The sequence below is a fragment of the Lissotriton helveticus genome, chromosome 5_1, assembly GCF_964261635.1.
Source record: "Lissotriton helveticus chromosome 5_1, aLisHel1.1, whole genome shotgun sequence".
NCBI lineage: Eukaryota > Metazoa > Chordata > Amphibia > Caudata > Salamandridae > Lissotriton > Lissotriton helveticus.
In genome coordinates, this window is record NC_136065.1 from 226,092,581 (window position 1) to 226,114,259 (window position 21,679).

Sequence of the window (21,679 nt, forward strand, 5' to 3'; positions counted from 1 at the left end):
GTTTCAGGTAACCACGTTCCCTTTTTCTGTCCTTTCTCAGGCCAATGAAACCTTTGCGCTGGTGGGGAATGTGACCCACTATGCACAGGTGTGGCTGAACATCTCGTCTGAGATCCGGACCTCGTTGGAGGAAGGCAAGCTTCAGAGGCGCATTCAGCGGCTGCAGGAGGTACTTTGGTGCGCCGAGGGGCATGGGAGATGGGAGCTTAGGACTTTCTGCTTAAGGTGTTGCAAAAGGTTGAGAGAACCATTTTCACACAACTCATTTCCAGTCTCCTCCGCTTCATCCTCCTGTTGTGGTCTTAGATGAAGGTCACCCAAGCTGTCAAAGCAGGTGAAGATCCTCCCTTAGATACTGAGTCACTAGCCTAACTTCAAGATCAACCTCAGATGAAGATCCATGAGTAGTTATGGGTGCTGACATAGGGAATTTACATAAAAAAGTATGTTTCCACACTGATTTCAGCATGTTTTCCCACATTCCAGGTGTTTCACCACCATCAAATTTACAATTTTTTCTGGGTGAAATGTGTGTATGCGGCATTCTGTTCTGTAATTACTAAGCGAGAAGAACCGCACAACTTATCGATCAATGATCCAGACAGCCGCTTACAGCCAAGCAATAATGTGGAAATAAGGACTCCATCTAAGATTTTAACAATGGTACCACAGTCTGGGCTGCTTGGATTATGTGATTCTGTAGCCTCAGCATTTTTATCACACTTTCCATTTGTATTCACCATCTGCTTCTTAATATACAGCTTTAAATAAATGTCCCATCTTGTGCCCCGGAGTGGCAGGGATTTTTACAGGTTGATTAGTCACCTTACAGTTGCTGATTCTGTATTCAGGTGTTAAACTTTTACAAATGAGGGGAAACATTTGCTCAGACAGTATTAATGTGCGTCTAAATAACAAAATTACAAAATAGTGTTTTCACAGAATGTGCTGCACAAATTTGCCCTTTCCTCCCAAATAATTTAGTCCACGCTGCCGCATAATGTAGCCATCCATTGGCTCATAATTTCAAAGGCTCTGGTCTTAGTAAATGAGTGCATGACCCAGTTATTTTGAACTTTACTGTGGAGTCATCTTGGTTCCTTTGCTTGCTCTGTATTCTTTTCAAACTATACATCTCACTTTTCACACTCTCTCTATTTAGTTACATTTTCCAACAGCTATTTCAATGCGCACGTTCTCAATTTAAATATCAGATACAGCATTCAGGCTAATAGCATGGTCTTAGGATGTCCATGGTAGACCATGATCTTATCTTACAATGCCCATTGGCATTTAAAATAGCAATAGTGTTTGCCTATTTCAAAATAAAGTCCACCCTTTTGACATACCTTCACTGTGGCTATGCTTTTTCTAATTCATCCAAGCTTTACCTACATTAATCCTTATCTCCTCTTTATCTGTATGTATTGTACTGAGTGCCCAGAAAACCTTACTGAACCGAGTGTGTTGTACATAGATTGCATGCTATGCTAAGAATGTGAAGTAGACATGTCCAGACAGATGTGTAATTCTGTAGTGACCTTTGTTATTAGTTGAATCTAATTCAGAAACTGGGCTCCATTTGGCTGCTACTCGCTTGTAATTTTATTTTTTGGGGTGGGTTTGTGTAGTTTGTCGAAGATTTGCAGAAGCATCCGGAGGTCTTCAATGACTCGGACAGTGACATCCTTCGCACCATCATGAACAGTAACTTCTCCATGCCCAACGCCAGCACCCTGCTGCAGCAGCTGGACACCATTGACAACGCCGCCTGCGGATGGATCCAGTTCATGTCCAAGGTGAGCATCTGTGGTCAAGGCTGGTCAGGAGACTCTCTTCTGTGCCAGGCCCGAGGGACTTGGGTGGTGGAGAGCCTAAGGCAGGTTTGGATTGCCGACACATTCTCAGGCCCATTCGTTGAGTCCATACACAGCTCGCCATGAAAGCCAATATTCTGCAAGCTTTATGAACCGATTTATGAGGGTGCACATTTGGAAGGAATGGTAGATTTAGGTTCTACCCTGCCAATGCGACCACCACATATTTTGACAGACATCCCACTGCTGGAATCTCCACCTTCTCCGCCATACATGTCACCAGGGTCTAGCTATAACCTTGATCGAAAAGGTGACCTTGAGTGGTTGATTTTCCCCCCCCACCACCACTACCTGTAGCAGGAAGAGTTACCACCACAATGGACCACCATAAAGTGGCTTATGGACTATCCCGGTTAGGTAAGTATTGTGTCCTTAGCATGCCGGGATGCGCACTCATTCACGTTCAAGAGATTATATATGTGGACGCTGATTACTTGCGCATTTGCTGATGGAACTTCTGCCATCATTGATGTTCTGCACCAATTGGTTCATCCGATGATCGATTGAGCCACTTTGACTGAGAAAGCGCTGCTGCCCCGAGGGAAACCTGTTAATATGCTAAACTCTTAATCATGTCCTACATGCCGCATTCTCATTAAGGCCATCTGTCCTTTTGACCTCCCAGCAGTCATTGATCTGAAGTAATTGTTTTTTTCTGAGGATGTGAATGGCTATTGACATATGATCAAAGTAAAGAGAGACTCCTTTTTCGGTTTCACCTGCACAGCGCTTGCACCGTGCTAGCGAAATCTCATGTCATTAAAAAAATAAATAATAAAAAAACTTAAAAGGGGCTTACAGCCAACTTATTTGTAGGCTTCGCAGTCACTCACATTTACAAACTTCTCACTGGTCAGCAGCATCAGAGTCTCGTCATCAGGCTTCACTTCCTCTTTCCTCGGTTATTGGAGGGCTTTCCATGAGCACCACTTACATTTCGCACAGACACTCCATAAGGGTGCATCTGTGGTCGTCTTCTCTCCTTCCCGGCCTCCAAACCCACCACCCCGCCCTCCGCTGTTGTTTTGAATGAACCCTTCTTCAGTCACTTACCTCCTGTCCACCACCCTCCTCCCTCATGTCCTTTGTATCTCCATTCAAGACCTTTAATTTTTATCAAATTAATTTTTTCGGCACTTTTATGTAGCGCAAACTCAAGCCGAAAGTATTGCTGTGCTTTACATGAGCACCACTTGCCATTACACAGGGACAGTTTCCTTGTGGGCTTTTTTGTTTATATTTGATTAGGCATTTAGAGAATAAGGGCCAGATGTATGTTGGTAATCGTTTGCCATTACCAAATAGCAAATTTTTGCGATTCGCTATTTGGTAATCGCAAACACCAATGTACAAATGTGTCTGACACTTTTGTGATTCCCAGTGAGTCACAAATAGACCTACCTCATTAATATTCATGCGGTAGATTTCCGTTTGAAACCCTTTGAGAATCAACAAAAATCACAGGGAGAGTGGCCTGCTGGGGTCAGCAGGCCACCATGTCTTTGGTTGCTTTTTAATAAATAAATGTTTTTGTTTTTTTAAAATGCAGCCAGTTTTCCCTAAAGGAAAATGGGATGTGTTTCAAAAAGGAAAAATTTAAAGTTTTCTTATCATTTAAGAGTAGACAGTGGCCTGTGGGATCAATGTCTGCACTCAAAAAATATTTCTATAAACGTTCACAAAGGGGAAGGGGATCCCTTCCCGTTTGCGAATGGGTTACCATCTACTTGAAGTAGGTGGTAAAATGTAAATGTTTTGCGGCTGCATTTATGTTGCAAAACATTCACACATACCACTGCAATTCGGTATTAGGAAGGGACGCCCTTAACGCGCCCCTTCCTAATACCAAATCGCAAATTGGGCCATTGTACAATGAAAAATGCCTTTTTTTGTTCGCAAACCATTTGCGACCGAAAAAACACTTGTGTACATCAGACCCCTAAGTGATTTGTCCAGATTCAAACCGGTTCAGGGCTGAAGGTGTCCCAGGCCACTACTGCTCTCCTCCGCTCTCACGCAGCACATTCCCTACATACCTCTGCAGGTCACTCAAGGATAGTGAGGGAGTGCAGTCGTAGACCTAGCAGCCTCACAGGCACACTGGCCTGTACCAACTCTACCCCAAATCTACTGCTTATATTAATAATATTGTTCTAAAACATGTTGCAAGGCGGCGCCAGCTGCTGTATAACATGGATTAAAGTTTATTTTAGAAAAAAGATTACGTGGACAGCATTGACCGCCTCCTAGTGCTTTAAAAAAAAAGTCTAAAACCTGCTACATAGCCGCTAGGGGCAGCTGTGTAACATGTCAAAAAAACATTGACAAAACCAATAGATTTCGCAGAGGGGAAACCTTTTGGCTTTGCCAAGGCTTGTTATTAATTACTGCCCTGCAGCCTCTGCACAACCCACACTACAGCCGCCCAGTGAGTCGTCCATGAAAATGGCGGTCTGTGAGAGGTGGGGAGTCTGGACTTTATGTGGGAGCTGTTGCCTGGTGTTGATAGACCAATGATGTCATGGAATCTTCCATTGTCCTGGTGATGTCATGCAGTGTAGCCGGGTTCAGCTCTGGCACTCTGTGGCTCTCCGGGCTGGAGGGAGGTTGTCGGGTGAATGAGGGAAGGACGGGGAGCTATCACTCTACCATCAGTGACTGAAACGCGGAATGGCAGACGCTGCAGACAACGCTCTTATTCCACAGGTGCCCGTGAGCAGACTTGCAGTCACTGCAGCCTTAGATGTGTGAGAGACACAGACCGTCCCGCTCTTCATAGGTGACAAAGGCCCAGCTTGGTCCTCACTATGCCTATATATGTAGAGAGACCAGAATTTTAAAGCCAAAAACCGGGACATTTCTCAAAAATAGAAGAAGGACTACCATTTTACTTCAAGCGATGAGAGCGCGCCTCAGCAGAGAATTACAGAACAGGCAGTAAGAACATACATAAAATGCAATTTTTAATCCCAGAAGCTTGCCTGTTAATTAAATTGCTTTCTTGAAAAAGCTGTGAACTATCCCTGCTTTGTAAAACATAAACACATCCCACCGTTTTCAGTCGACCCTCTCCAAAAACAGGGACATGAGCTAAATTTCTTGAAATTTGCTGGGACGGCTGGTTATAAACAGTGGCCGCCCTGGCAAAACGGGGACGCCTGGTCACCCTACATATATGGGTGAGAGACAGAGCAGTTCTCTTTCCATGAGTGAGAGAGGCCCAGTTTGGGTATTACTCTTTCCATAAGTGATTGAGTGTCAGACTGGCTGTCACTCCTGCTGTAATGGTTCAGAGACAAACGAGCTGCTTCCCCTCCATAGCTCGCTCGCGCTTGCGCTCTCTCTCTTTCTCGTCTCTCTCTCTCTCTTTCTCTCTCTCTCTCTTCTCTCTCTTTCCTCTCTCTTTCCTCACTCTTTCTGTAGGTGTCTGGGTGACAGCCTGGCTGTCACTCCTCCCAGAGTCCGCTGCAGAGAGAGTAGTTCTACAGAGCTTTAAAGTGAAGGACTGGGAATAAGACGCCTACTGTGTTGGCTTTATCACCCCGGATACGTGATCCTGTGCCATTTCATGTTTAGGAGGTGGTATTGTCGTAGAATTATGAAAAAGATCTGAGCAGTGTGAAACCTTCAACACTGCAAAGGCTAGACTGGAACAGCTAGAATCCTGCTCTCACCTCCAAGCGTCTCTGAAATGAATGCTGCTGAACCTGCTGGCGTCTTTAAACTCTGCTCCAGAGGGAAGAGAGAGTCTGCTCACTTCAGTGAGCTCTCCCCCTCCCTCAAGCATGCTGTAACACCTGTGTTTTCGAAAGAGTTGAGCACGTGTTTTATGCTTGTATGCTTGAGCATTATCTTGCCTAAGGTTTTAAGTTGTGAAGTCTTTTTTGTTGTTCTTAAACCTATTAATGTGCATTGAGTTATTGATTGCGTTGCGTTTCTGTGATTCTAATTCTGTACTTTGATGTTGCATTTTGAACCTGTTTTATAGTAACTGCATTTTTTTCAGTGTCCGAAAGTTCGTGTAAGTAAAAAAAAAAAAAAAAAATCAATGGATTGGTTGATAGAACAAATTGTGAGTTTAGTTCAGTTGTTCCAGCCTTGTATTCACATATGGACAGATTAGCCATGGGGGGAGGGGGCACTTGTTTCTCCAGGGTGTGTTGATGTCCCTTTGCACCCCAAACCACATACTGTTGTAGGAGGTGTTTGTACTACCAGTTTATGACCTTTCCTCTTCAGGTCAGCGTGGACATCTTCAAAGGGTTTCCTAATGAAGAAAGCATTGTGAACTACACACTCAACCAGGCGTATCATGACAATGTCACAGTGTTTGCCAGTAAGACGCTATCTTTTTCTCTGTCAATGCTGATTCCTCTGGCTTTTCCCTGCTTGACTGCATGCACTTTTTCTTCTTTCCACCATCCTGTCCGAGACCCCTCCCTGCAACGGTTCTCATCTTTTTTGGTTGTACCTTCCATTCATCCTCCTTTTGACTTTCCCACTCCATCATTCTGCCATCCTTCTTTTCTTCCCGTGCCCTCCTGGCTCCAACTGGTCCAGCTTTCATCTTCTCTTTCTTAGTCTTGTTTCATCTCCCCCTTGTTCCTGTATTCCCTTCTCTTTGCTTGTTCCTATCCTGTTTCATCACTTCTTCCCGAGTCCCCTTACCATATCTAGTGTTTCGTGAGGTCTACCCATTTCTTTTCTCATCTCTTGTTTCTTCCCTTGTTTTTCCGTTTGTCTCACATTTCCCTTTGTTACGAAGTTCCTAATGGTACCAATTGACTAACATGTACCTCCTTGTCCTTCACTTCTCCCATCCTTGTTCACCGTTTTACATCTGCCCTTCCTCTTTCATGCGTCTGCACTCCTCTTTATTCCTTCAGAACTCTCTGCCTTCCTTCTACACTTATTATTTTTTCACCTGGTCTTCTTTGAGGTCTACCCTGCTGCATTGTCTTTTCTTGTTTTTTGATCTTCTTCAGTCCTTCGTTTATCTTGCATTTGTCCTTTTCTACCTTCCTTCCCTTCTCCATTTCTTCTCTTTTTCCCTCCTTTGTTCTACATGTGTTCCTCGGTCTTTTTTCTGTCAATGCTTGCACATCTCCAGCTTCTCTTGTATCCTCCCCTTTTCCATTGTTTCACCATTGCTCCGTCATCCCACTTCTTCGTCCTTCCCTTCATCCCACACCTTCCCTTCGAAAAGTTTTTTACTGTGCACTTTTCCACATTTATCACCAAGTTTTCGCTATGTCCCATTTTGCTCCTTTTGTATATCTTTTTATCCATTTTGTACCACACTGACCCCTCTCTGTCTGTGTAGTCCTACCAAACTTTTCTACCTTTCTCCATTTTCCACCCCCACACCCACTTCATTGTGTTCCCATTCTCCTGGGTCCCATTGAAGGCTTCTTGAATTAACCTTCGTCAGTGCACCCTTTTTCTTCATTTAGTGCAGTTACACATGGTTTGGTACCATCTTTTCTGCCTCAAGAGAGCTTTTTTGCCTTTTGTTTCCAAGTTTTTACCCTTTGTTGTTCATCAACATTTTGTGTTTCCATTTTTTGTCAATGTATCTTCTTATGCCCTTTGCCCCTATGTATGCTGTTTTCCTTTCCCCTTTCGCCAAATTCACTCTCCCTGCTCCTGTCATACATTAGTGTCCCCTGTGCCCTCCTGGACTTTCTTCTCTTCTCCACCTGGTATTAGTGCTCTAATCTCAATTTCATGGCTGTTCTCTATTCTTCTCCAAGGTGTAATATTTCAGACACGTGAAGATGGAACTCTCCCTCCACACGTGATGTACAAGATCCGCCAGAACTCCAGCTTCACAGAGAAAACCAATGAGATTCGTCGGGCGTACTGGAGGCCGGGTCCAAACACTGGGGGACGCTTCTACTTCCTCTACGGTTTTGTGTGGATCCAAGGTGAGGCCCAAACCTAAAGGCAGCACTTTAGGGTTGATTATAGAGACACGTGTAAATCAGCTGAGACAATAGCACATATTTGTTGTCTAGTGGCCAGGCTGTGCAGACCCTCGGTCTAATGACTTCCCAAAGCAGTACATTTGATTCTTTTAAAGATTTCCAATGCTTCAGCTCCCACCAGATTTACAGGAAAAAATGCACTCTAGTTACATACATTGCACATATTGGTAGATAAATGGAGCATTGTGCATGCATGGATTCTGTACCTATACTCGTATAGACCATTTTTGCATGGACAACTGCGTGAAGTTATAAACCTGCTTATACCAAACTCTGGATTCTTCTGCGACTGGCTGTACATAAAGAACATGCACAGGAGTTATATCTGTCTCTTATCTTAATTTGCGCAGACATGATGGACCGTGCCATTATTAACACATTTGTTGGCCATGACGTGGTGGAACCCGGGAGCTACGTGCAGATGTTTCCCTACCCGTGTTACACCAGAGATGAGTAAGTACCGCTAGTATGTGTAACCTTGGGTGGATAATTATACTGTAGAAGCAGTTCTGGCTGCTCGAAGTAACTTTGACAAGACTCTCCCCTGTTAGTGTGATTAGGTGAATGTTTCCAGTGCGTGCCAGCTCCATCTTGTAATAGCATAGAGTAGTAAGGTCACATGCTTCTGGGATGTCTCCCTTATTTGCCCATTTCATTACATAATATTGCTCCGCTTTGCCTGGTATCGCCGCTTTGCGTGTCTGTGCCAGATTGTGCCCCCCGATCCCGTCCTGCATTGTTTTTGTGCCATTTGTTGTGCCTCTCCTGCTCCCCCACGGCCCCTCCCCGTAGTCCTCCGGCATCCCCAGACCTCGCAACCCCGCTCCCGCCTCCCAGCTGCTCCTCCCTCGCTCCGCCCCCTCCACGAGCCATTTATGACAGATGCACGCAAGCGCAGCGTTCACGCGCAGCGGTTGCGCCCCATGAACGCCGATGGCGCGCCAAAGGTAAGCCCGTCTACGCCCGTCCGCGCCTGGACCGCACCCAGTGCCAGACCCCCTGGCCCCCGCCAAACCAACTCCTCCCACCTAACTTACGACGCCGCAACCCTCTCTGCACTCAACACCGGCCAACTCCACAACTGCCACCAAGCCGCCCCAGGACGCACCCATGGACCCTTCACCTGCCAATCCTGCAAGTTCTGTTGCATCAAGACCTACACTACGCCCACTAACGCCAAACAGAGCTCCGACAATAACCACCTGAAATGCATCCTGCTCAACACCCTCTCGGTCCACAGACACGCCATTGAACTATGGAACCTACTGGACACCACAACGCGGACGTCGCCTTTCTTACAGAAACCTGGATGAAGACCGCATCAGCGCCCGACATCGCCATAGCCATCCCGGACGGCTACAAGATCTTCCGAAAGGACCGCATCAACCGAACAGGAGGAGGCATCGCCATCGTCCACAAGAACACCATCCGCATCACGACCAGCTCCGACGACACCTTCACCGCCGCCGAACACCTCCACTTCCAGATACACACCGACCCCAAGACCACACTAAGAGGCACCCTTATCTACAGACCACCAGGACCCCGCACACAATTCAGCGAAGAGATCACTGACTTTATCAGCCCACACGCCCTCCCCTCCGAGGACTACATTCTCCTAGTGGACCTCAACTTCCGCCTGGAAAAGAATAACGACAGCAACACCACCACCCTGCTGGACAACCTCGCCAATCTCTGACTCATACAACTGGTAAACACCCCCACCACCACGCCGGACACACGCTCGACCCAATCTTCTCCTCCAGCAAACATATCTCCTTCATTCACGCCACAGGACTCCACTGGACGGACCACAGCTGCATCCACTTCAACTTCAGAAAGACCACAACCCACCACCACCCACAACAAGTCCCACGCAGACACTGGAACAAAATTACCACCGACCAGCTCACCACATCGCTAAACCAAAACCTTCCCACCAAACCATCGGACCCAAACCAAGCAGCCATCAATCTCGCACAATGGATCACCCACTGCGCCGACGAATTAGCACCCTTGAAAAACCATCACAACAAACCAGGTAGCAAAAAAGCCTCCTGGTTCAATGACGACCTCAAGAACTCCAAAAAGAACTGCCGCACCCTCGAGAAAGCCTGGCGAAAAAACCCAACCACAGACAACATGACCGCCCTCAAGGACGCCACCCGCAAACACCACCAGCTGATCCGATCCACCAAGAAATTAGCATTCAAGGATCGACTCGACAACAACGCCCACAACAGCAAGGAACTCTTCAGCATCGTCAAAGAGCTAACCAATCCCGGCGCCGGCTCTAACGACATCACTCCCTCTCAAGACCTCTGCAACTCTCTAGCCTCATTCTTCCACAGCAAAATCGCTGACATACATAACAGCTTTGGCGACCAGTCCACCCCCCTCACCACCACCGAACTGAAGCCCCCCACCACCACCCTTGGCGCCTGGGACCCAATCAGCACTGAAGACACCATCCGCTTGATGAACTCCATACACTCCGGATCACCAACCGACCCATGCCCCCACCACATTTTCAACAAGGCCGACTCCATCATCGCACCCCATCTCCGAGATATCATCAACTGCTCCCTCAACACCGCTATCTTCCCAGAAAGCTAGAAACATGCCGAACTCAGTGCTCTAATGAAAAAACCCACAGCAGACCCGGCTGAACTTAAGAACTACCGCCCCATCTCGCTCCTCCCTTTCCCTGCCAAGGTCATAGAGAAGACCGTCAACAATCAGCTCGCAGCCTTCCTTGAATCTAACGGCTCCCTCGACCCCTCACAGTCCTGCTTCCGAGCCAAATACAGCACCGAGACCGCCCTCATCGCAGCTACAGACGACATCCGAACACTTCTCGACAACGGGGAAACAGCTGCCCTCATCCTCCTGGACCTCTCCGCAGCGTTTGACACGGTCTGTCATAGCACCCTTGTACAACGCCTCAGAAACGTCGGGATACAAGGAAAAGCACTGGACTGGATCATCTCGTTTCTCGCTGGAAGAACCCAGAGAGTCCGCCTCCCCCTTTCAGGTCAGAGGCCACCGAAGTCATCTGCGGCGTACCACAAGGATCATCGCTCAGCCCCACCCTCTTCAACATCTACATGAGCCCCCTCGCATCCATCGCACGCCAGCACAACCTCAATATCATCTCCTACGCCGACGACACCCAGCTGATCCTCTCCCTCACCAAAGACCCAAACACCGCTAAAACTAACCTACACGAAGGGATGAAAGACGTTGCTGAGTGGATGAAGAACAGCCGCTTAAAACTGAATTCTGAGAAGACGGAAGTCCTCATCCTAGGATCATCCCCCTCCGCATGGGACGACTCATGGTGGCCACCGGCCCTGGGCAGCGCACCCAAACCAACGGACCATGCTCGCAACCTGGGATTCATTCTAGACTCCTCCCTCTCGATGACCAGACAAGTCAACGCCGTCTCATCATCATGCTTTAACATCTTACGTATCCTCAGAAAGATCTTCCGCTGGATCCCCACCGAAACAAGAAAGACGGTCACCCAAGCTCTTGTCACAAGCCGACTGGACTACGGAAACACCCTCTACGCCAGAACCACAGCCAAATTACAGAATAAACTCCAACGCATTTAGAACGCCTCCGCCCGACTCATCCTAGACATACCCCGCCACAATCACATATCCAGTCACCTGAGAGACCTTCACTGGCTCCCAGTCAACAAGAGAATAACGTTCCGTCTCCTCACCCACGCACACAAAGCCCTCCACGACCTGGGACCCAAATACCTCAACATGCGCCTAACCTTTTACACTCCCACCCACCAACTATGATCGTCCAATCAAGCCCTCGCCACGATTCCACGCATCCGAAGAGCCACCATGGGAGGAAGATCCTTCTCCTACTTAGCGGCCAAAACCTGGAACTCTCTCCCCTCCCAACTCCGCCTTAAACAGAACCACCTCTCCTTCAGAAAACAACTCAAAACTTGGCTATTTGATAAGTAACGAAAACCACCCCCCCTCCCCTCAAGCGCCTTGAGACCCTCTGGGTGAGTAGTGCGCTATACAAATTTTTGACTTGACTTGACTTATTGCCTGAGTCCTAGACCAATGCTGAAGTGCCTAAACCCCAAATCACTGGCTTTTTGCATGTAACTTGTTTATCCAATGTCCACCTCTCATAAGTCCAAATTTATGGGAACATTCACACCTTGTGTTGGGGCTTAGGAAGCCCTACTTCAAATGCAATTAATTTAAAAGATGTTTCAGTGTATGGAGTTCTCCCTGTTGACCACTTCCCCTTTCCCCTCTCAATCACAGGAGTTGAGCCTCACTCTGTCCCATTTGTTTCCCTTGGCTCAGAGAAAGGGCATGAAATATTACATTTTAATAAAAAATTGACCATTTTGAAATTGAAACCCTTTTAATATACAGACCTTTGAGGAATGGATGAGAGTTGAGCTTTCTTTGCCGATGCTCGTCGCACAGCATTGAGCGAGATCTGCCACAAAATGGAGGCACCGAGTCCAGAAGTCTGCGTTTTGTTTCCATGGCAACTCTTCCCTTTGTTTCTTCCAGCTTCCTGTTTGTGATTGAACACATGATGCCACTCTGCATGGTGATTTCCTGGGTATATTCGGTGGCCATGATGATCCAGCACATTGTAGCCGAGAAGGAACACCGTCTGAAGGAAGTAAGATGCCAGCCATATCTTTCTTTTCAATCCATGCCTCCTTCAGTCCCACAAGAAAACATGCCTTCCCAAGCACTTTTGTTTGAGTTGGAAACTAGCAGGGAACAAGAGGATATTCTGCTGCCCAAGGATGATTGTATTATCATAACATACATTATCTTTGAAGGTAGTTTTGTTAGTCTTCACATATTTGATCATTGAGAGAGGTTTTTTTAAGTGAGTGCATTAGAAGGACACTACATTTCAAAACAAGTTGCTTTTTAGCAGTGGATAGAACCGTTGCCCATGACACGAAAGGGACGGTAGTGCTTTACATTGAAACAAGAATTTTAAGGCTCAACACCCATCCATAAATGTATTTAGCTATTTAGGGAAATGATTCAGTTTGACTTCCACAAAGCTTTCAGAAGGGGTAACAAGGAGATGGCCCCAATGATCAAAGGTGGGGCCACATCCGTCTAAGGTTGGATCCTTACGGTAGTCGCTGCTAGCCGTAAGTTAAGACGCCCTTGTTACTTTGCAGAGTTAGATGATTCATTTCAACCCAGGTGGTTGGGCGGGGGGGGGGGTCTCCTCAGGACATGGACCAGATGGTATTTTTACAGATGGAAAATGTTAAGAGCAATTTAAAAGGGAGCATTGTGGAAAGCACTGAAGGTGAACTATAGTGAGTGACCCCAGAGCGTCTCATATGTTATCCTACAACAAAGGGGGGGATCTTAAGGTATTGGCTCCAGCTGGAGGATGGAAGAAACAGAATAGGGTTTAACAATGAACATGAACCTCATCCATCTGATTGTAAGAGCACGGCACCTGGTATTCATACCTTGTTGGAAAAGAAGTTACTGGGTAACTGTGTTCCGTCAGTGACTCAGGATCTGTCAAGAAAGTGGAAACACAACTTCAAATCGGTTAGATGGGAATGACAAAATGGGTTGAAATTTTCGCATATTTGCTGACAATAACTTGGATTACTGTGACAATGGAAAGATGAGCTGTTCTTTGGAAATGCATGATCAACTGTGACGTCCAGAGAGTCTTGTTTGGTACAGTTTGTTTTTGGCTGTCCGTTTCCTTCCTGGCCCACCTTATTCAATGAGATATTTGACGGGAGCTGTGCCTGCTACTACACAGTGTGCCTATCACTCTGAAACTGTAATCCTAAAATGGAGACTTTGTTGCTTACCATAGGGATGCATGTTTTATGGATTTGTTTCAAAGTAAATTATTGTATGCAGTGGATAATGGGAGGTGGAAAAAGCAAGCTCTGTGCTTCTTTGTAAAGCCTGTGCCCCTGCCTTTTTTCTGTTTTCTTATTGCTGCTTATTTCCAAAATGGTCTTTCTTTACACTGAACACCGTATGTGGGCCCTATATTGGATTTTATGTTCCAGCCTAATGATACTAAACATAATACTATAAAAATACTGTGAACTATGCATTTGTGGCTGTAGATAAAAAATGCTTTGCATACTCCTACCATGTAGATTTAGGCTAAGACATTACATGTTGTTTCTCTTTGAGGAAATATGCTTGTGGAGTGTCTTTTCTTAATCCACAATGCTCATGAGCACAGACTCCACCCTTAGATTGTTTTTTTCCGCCATCTGGTTTAGATGTGATAAGCTACGGCTCTGATTCAGTTTCCCGCTGAAACTTCTGGCCCTGCTTCATTTTGTCAGTTTGCGATCTACACCTGAAATTGACACGGTCGGCTCAATGACCGAATACATGGCACCTGGTCCCAGCTCCTTTCAGTTACTGAGGACTTGCCCTTGGAGGATGTCAGCAGACATGGCACATTCCCTTTAGATTCTGTCCACATGGAAACATAAAATACTCTTACGCCAATCGCCACGTGGTCTGTAACCTCTGTCTCTCTCCTGAGCACGACGGGCTGACTTGTGATTTCTGTCTCGCCTTCTGATGCAAGAAGACGCTGTGGTACGAGAGGGGAACTTGAAGATGTAGGTGTGGGTTGCTATCTGAAACTCCAGATCTATGCAACTTAATGTTGAGGAAGAGCAGATGGGTCCCTCCGACGCACCACTAACCCAACACATGCCCAGTCCCAAGTCTTCAGAAGACTCTGAAGAAGGTACACCCTTTGGAGTTGATGCCAGTGGGACCAAGAACAAAGAAAACCCCAAGGTCTTGGAGTACCAACCCCAGCTATTGAGTAAAGACACAATCTTAGAAATAGCCCAATACCGAGGCAGACCACCACTCGAGGGAGTCGGGCATTCAGCGCCGAACCAGCTGAGCAGGCTTCCGGCCTCATGACATCCTTGAGCTCTTGTCAGAGCAGAGATAAAGCTTCGGAGCCGAGACACCATCCGTGCCCTATCTTGATGCCTTCTCAGCCAAAGGGCACAGAGCATTTGACTGGGAAGCTGGAAATATTTCTTCCAAGGCCTGAGCGAAAATTGAAGCAGAAACCCCTCTTGATACCGACCTCTGAAACCTCTGACCCTTCCATCCTCGAGAGATAGGCATAGGAGATCATTGCCAGACGGAAGCATCTCTTTATTCATCCTAAGACAGGCACGGTTTTCGGAGAAGCCTCCTCAGCCAAAGACTGGTTTCCATGCTGCCTCGAATGCAAAGAACGGAGTCTGACTTGCTAGGAGGAACTTGCGCACAAAGCACCTCGTCAGCCAGTCCTTAAAAAAAACTAAAGGATCAAGTAACAGCACCTCCAACTTCCCCTCCACCTGGTACATCTAAGCAGGCACTGCCTGGCTCACTTTTACCACCACCATCACTGCCAATCACCCCACCACCTCATCCACTACCAAGCGGAAGTCTCACCACTGCGACTACCTCCACCTTTGCCAGAGTCCCAAGAAAGTTAGTCCTCTCCTTCCCAGATGCATACAGCCGGTAAGGGGGAGGGGACTCGTTTGATCAACCTACAGGTGCAGAGAATGGAAATGACCCATGCAAAGATTACAATATCGACCACCCCCTCCTCCCCAGGAGGATCATAACCTAGAACCATACTCGGCGAAACAGTCTCCACCAAACGACAATACAGTATGCCATGCTATTATACAGACAGGGGCTCAACACCATAAGCTTTCCATGCATGTTGTTGAAGACAGGATGACTTTTTGGAGTAGACCCTCTCTAAGACCAAAGATAGTCTTCAGTTGCTAGCTATGCTTATTGGAATGCTAAAGTGTCAACAAAGACAACACAAGGAGATGATGGACAGAGCGCTGAATCGTTTTCAACACTCTCCCCCAGTTACAGATCCGGGCTGGATCCATCTTCGTTCTTTAGCTCTTTGCCACTCCAGTTCAGACTCGGCCATATGCAAATCAGTCTTGACCCTGTTCCTTAAGGGAACAATCCTAGCTCGAACTGCCAAGCCAGGTCTTCTTAAGTGTGCTCCTGATAAATATAATGACCTAGTCCGTGACTAAGGTGGTTGCGCCCTGCATAAAGAAGTATAAAATATAGATGAGGACCATTTTTGCATCTGGAGCCAATCCCCCATACTCTCTGGCTACCACAAAGATGGCATCCGCCCAGGCCACAGGGGACGCTCCAGGCCCAGTTAAGAAAAGTAAGCGCATCAATACTGTGGGAAAGCGGATAGCAGGAGGTGCATTGAAACCTCTGTTGCACTACTGTTATGTTATGTTATGTTATTGAAAGTTTGTAGTGCGCGCATTCACCAATAGGTTTCTTGGTGCTGATAAATTTCTTATTCCATCCTTGGAGACACCGCTAAGAGAAGGCCAAGTCTAACAGTAAGCTTGTGAGAAAAGCCAGGTCTTCAGCTTTTTCCTGAAACGCATATGGTCCATTTCTATTCTCAATGACATGGGCAGGACGTTCCAGAACTTGAGTCCCTGAATTGAGAAGCGTGATCCTCCTGTGCGCTTACGTCTGAAACCAGATACCACCAGTAGATTTATGTGCATGGATCTTAAGATGAGTGTTGGGGAGTACCTGAGAATATTTGAGGAAATGTACTTGGAGCGAGTACCATGAATGGCTATGAACAGGATGCAGCCTGTTTTAAATATGGAACGCTGCTCCACTGGAAGCCAGTGCAGCTCTTTCAGCAGTGGTTTAACGTGGCAACGTCTGACTTGTTGATAGATGATTCTTGTTGCCTGATTTTGTATCCGCTGCAGAAAGTGTATCTGGTTACGCTGGAGGCCTAAGTATATTGCATGGGCATAGTCAATTTTGGATAAGATCAAGGCAACGATGATTTGAATGCTGGCCTCCCTGCTGAAAAACCTTCTGATTTTACGCAGTTTCCTAAGTTTGAAGAAACCGGCTGAATGACTGCCCCAATTTGCGAGTGCATAGTGAGCTCAGAGTCCATATGAATGCCCAGACTCTTAATCGAGGTCTTTGGGGCAGGTGCCGCTCCTAATTCTGGGGGTTAGTGAGTAAGGGGTCCAATGCTGAAGTTTATTGTTGGTGATAATGATTTATCTGAATTTAATTTTAGCCGGGTTTTATTCATCCAGTTCCTGATAAACAACATAGTATTCCTAAGGAACTCCTTAGAGTTTATGGAATCTTCTATGGAGAAAATCAGCTGCATGTCGTCAGCATAGTTATAAATCTGTGCACCCATCTGACAGAGCGTGATTATGAGGGGTCGCATATATACGTTGAAGAGGTGCGGAGGTAATGATGAGCCCTGCGGTACTCCACAATTGAGGTTGTATGTGTCGGATTTATATGGTGAGAGCCACACTGATTGTCTCCGGTTTGCTAAAAAGGATTGAAACCACTTTAGATCAGCTCCTCTAAGACCTGCTACGGCAATGACCGGTTTCAATGGGAGGAGGTGGAGACACTCATGCAGGACCACCCGAATGCCCATAGAAATAGATGTGAGGAGCTGGATGCAGAGCAGAAAGCCATCTCGAGTGCAAACATACACTGTGGTGTAGACACTGGGCACACAATGTCAACATTTGTGTCTTGCTCTGCAGACACGTTTGGCTTTGAGTGTCCGGATTTAAGGGCGGACTGCCAGGCCTCTGGAGCCAAACCCATGAGGGGCTTCCCTTTGACGAGACCAGACAGCCATAGCAGTTTGGGGCGTGGTTTCAGGCTCTCAATGAGGTCTTTCAACAAACCCCTTCAAGTCGCCATGTTGCAGTGCCCCAAAATGTTGTACAGGAGGGTTGGGGTACGGGTGGAGTGATGTGTCGCTCTAGAATTGAGCAAAGGTGCCTGCCTTCTAGAACTTTACATCGCCGCTTTAAAACCCTGCACAATGGAAAGAGTTTTGAGCAGAGTCTAGACCTTGTTGAAGCGACGCCCGTCGAATGCCCAGATGTAAGCAGGAAGACAGCTGCCCCCTACTGTAAGGTTGGATTCAAGGACTACTGTCTTCAGTTGGTACCCATTTACTAGGATTTGTTTCTTCTGGGCCACTGGTCTCTCATTAATCCTCTGAGGGATAGTAGAGGGATGGACCTGCTGGGAAGGGGACCCTGACTTCTGCAGCCCCAGGTGCTCTGCAAGTGTGGCCAACCAAAATGCGGTGGGGCATAAGGAGTGCAGTCAGGGAGGGCTCTTTGCCTTGGGGCCTTGGAGGACACTGCTGAGGAGAACCCTGGGCCCAGGAATAGGTGCCTGGCCCCCAGAGAAGGGACCAGTCCTTCACAAGGAGGGAGTGCAGTAAAAATCTAGTACTTAGAAGCATAACACATTTTAGAGACCAAGAGGCTGAAAATCAACAGTCCTGTTTGATTGAACTGGCCACCAGGCGCAAAAGGATACTAAAAGCACCCACAAGTTCCATGGGGAGGGCCAAGGTGCATTGCAGAAAAGAAACCATTTCCCAGAGTGGGAATGTGCATTCCCCCTTACTTATTTCTTTGTCGTGTCCCCGGGGCCCTATCTCCCCAGGGCCAGTGCAAGAGCCAACAAAAACCCTTTACTGGGCAAAATGTGCACTGCCATGCTCCCAGGTAGAGCAGGTTTCTGGGGGGCCCCAGTTACCAGGGATCAAAGAGCATGTGGATAGTTCCCTCTTCCACCTGTGCCTGAATTCAGTGGGGAGGGGACGCGGAAGCACCTGACAGTTTCCGCGTGCTTCTGGTCTCGCTGGTCGCTAGCTGGCGGGAGAACAGAAAAAGCAAGCTCCCAAGGGCACCCAGGAATGGACTGCGCTGGTGGGATGGAGCCCTATATCAAACAGTTCTCTGTTTTTATTTTTAAAAAGAAAATACCGAAACTTGAAAATGCAATTCTTACTCCCCATTGGAGTCCTTTCAGATGGCTAGGGGAGCATTTAGCATTTTTTTCTGGCGGTGACCGGCCGTGAAAACTGACCTGTCATTCTGGCTTTCTAAATAGGGTGGGCGAATGACATCAGCCTCTGATAGCCATTACTCCGCAAGGCCATCAGGGAACTTTGCCCACAGCAGAGATGGAGTAGTCTCCACCGTGGCCAAACTTGAGGTCCACCGGCACATAAATCTGGTGGGCCGATCACTATGTTGGCGGGGAGGGAAGTCTGACGTAATGGCGATGGAGTTCTCTTGCCACCAATATATAAACCGAGCCCTAAATATTTATGAAGGACCCAGTCCTTCACAGCTAATAAGTTATTGTCCTACAAGGCCCTTTTATTGTCATATACCCAAAATGGATTTTATGTAAAGTGCCTTGAAGCTCACTGTCTTGCAGGAGCTCGTTATAAAACGGTTAAACTGGAATGCGCAAACCTTCCCAACATTCCTTGTGCATCGGACATAGGACTGTGATTTCCTCAGTCAACTCCTGGGTTGGCACTTGTACAAGGCGTTAAATTATACTTTTCCAGTTAGCATAAATAAATGTGCTTGTTGGCGAGGATTGTCAGTCGCGCAGTACATAACACTTACTCTTGCTGAAGTATTTGCTGTTCCTGTCTGACTCTCCCCTCAGGTACCAAGCTGCGAGGAGAACGCTGCCAGCATCTGTGTAGCGAACACAGCATTTTTCTCCTGGCACCCTGCCACACCTGTGTATCCTGCCAGCATCGTCCGCAGTGTGTGCTGTCTACGGTGGCACGCAGAGACTCTGCCAAGCTCGGACTGCTAACCAGACGGTGATGAATGGCTGCGGGCGCCATGCCAGGCTGAGAAGCCATTGATCTGACTGGTCTTGAGCCTCTGGCGGAACACGAGAATCACCTACGGTGCCAAAGCAGGACCAGGGGGGTCATCTAAGGCGGAGCGGGATGCTGCCATCTGCTAACTGTGCCCATGAGGAAATGGAATTGGGAAAGGTTTGAGGTGGAACTGAATAAAGCTGCTTCTCTGCCTTTGCTCGGTCAGTAGTTCAGCTTTTTTTGTCTTTTGTTTCGGTGAATTTCTGGAGCACTTGCTTCGGGCTGGCCATCTGTGTGCAGTGGCAAGGAGTTGCCAGCTGGTCCCTTTCTACTGGGTGCCAGGGATGCTCATGTGGAGATTGCTGCTGAAGAGCCAAGATGCAAGTGGGGGGTGGGGGCAGGTGTCTGCAAAGATCTATGCCAAATTAATATCACCGACTCCAGCCTTTTGTATCCCATCAATGTGCAGCCAATGGAGCTCGCGAGACCTCCGCAGTGATCGGTTATGTATTAAAGTCTGGATCATACCGGACAGGCCTGCGCCTCTCATGTACTGCAGCAGGTGCACTGTGGTGTGTGGGGCCCAGTGCACCCCAGTTAATATTGAATCTGGGGTCAAGAATGAAGCAATTTCCTTCTTGGCAGTATAAAAATATGTGGGGGGCGGGGGCGCCATGCTGCCAACTCACCTGCCTGGTGCAGCATTCCCGCCTAGAGTGGTGCGACATGACGTCCTGCCCAGTGGAACGTGACTCCTGACCAATCTTGGAGCTGCTCTCAATATGAGGGTAGGGTACAAGTGCCATCAAGGGATTTATTCACATATTTTAATTTAGATTATTAGTGTACTTGGTTGGTGAGGTCAAATGAATGATAACCTCAGGTGTTGGTTAATTCCAGCTATTTGATACCCTAGTCTAATAGTGATAACAAATCAGGAAATCATAGCTTTTCACATATGATTCAAATCATCATTGTAGAAGTAAACAAAGCAAATACAAATAAAAACAATGAGAGGGTGTATATAGAAAAATATTTGATTTTATCTTACTCAAAAAAGGGTACTTTTGTAAACATTATACAAATAATGTGACACAGAGGTGACAATAGCAGTTGAGAACCTTCACTGTAACATTTGTGGACACCTTTCTTCTTGCTAAAAATCACAACAAATTATGGAAGAAAAGGTGTTGGTCCTTGATGATTTGAATCATATGTGAAAAGGTATTATTTCCTGATTTGTTATCACTATTAGACTAGGGTATCAAATAGCTGGAATTAACCACCACCTAAGGTTATCATTCATTTGACCTCACCAACTTAGTACACTAATAATCTAAATTAAAATACGTGAATAAATCCCTTGACGGCACCTGTACCCTACCATTTACTTTGCCCAAGCCCTCAAGGGTTGTTCGGGTTGCCCATTGCATTATGTATCCGTTCTCAATATAAGAGCAGCTCAAGGATTGGTGGGAGCAGGCTAACCCAGAGCTCATTTTGAGGCCTGGGGCCTGTCCCAGCAATCCCCCGGCTGTTTCACTGCCTGGCGATTGCTGGCCATAGGTAGCCAGCCAGCCGGCCAACCCGACGTGCACTGAGAGGGTGGCAGCAGTAATCCTGCAAAAGCCGAAATCAGCCCCGCCCCCCTGTCTCACGCTCGCGCTGTACACCGCGTAAGCTGGTGGCGGCAAAATAAAATGGCATTATTATGTCATTTTATTTATTAGTGTTTGCCTGCTGGACTAGCAGCAGGTGCAGCAACGCTCCAATGCCATTTAAGATGAGCTGCCTCTGGGCAGCAGAGCACCCAGCACTCTGTAACCTGATCATTAATGTTTGGTCGGTTGCCTGTTTATTTTTTCTTCATTCCTAAATCTTTGACTCCTTCGACCGGTTTGAACCTTGTAATGCAAGCATTGACAAAGCCTTTTTTTCTTCTGCTTAAAATAGTCGAATTATTGACTTTGCCTAGTCTTGGGCTGGGAATCCATCTGCGGAAGCCCATTTGAAGGTGACCTCCTTGCACATCCACGTGTCACGGAATGTACATGTCTT

The 21,679-nt window shown here is 47.0% G+C and overlaps 1 protein-coding gene across 1 annotated transcript in view; it reads left to right on the plus strand.

The window, feature by feature from the left end:
• ABCA2 (ATP binding cassette subfamily A member 2) overlaps positions 1–21,679 on the plus strand; it is a 693,258-nt gene that overhangs the window by 395,553 nt on the left and 276,026 nt on the right. The window contains exons 11-16 of the mRNA XM_078642051.1: positions 41–169; positions 1,632–1,799; positions 6,117–6,213; positions 7,631–7,804; positions 8,215–8,317; positions 12,427–12,541. Of these exons, the coding sequence (XP_078498177.1) occupies positions 41–169; positions 1,632–1,799; positions 6,117–6,213; positions 7,631–7,804; positions 8,215–8,317; positions 12,427–12,541 (786 nt within the window). The remainder of the gene's footprint in view (positions 1–40; positions 170–1,631; positions 1,800–6,116; positions 6,214–7,630; positions 7,805–8,214; positions 8,318–12,426; positions 12,542–21,679) is intronic.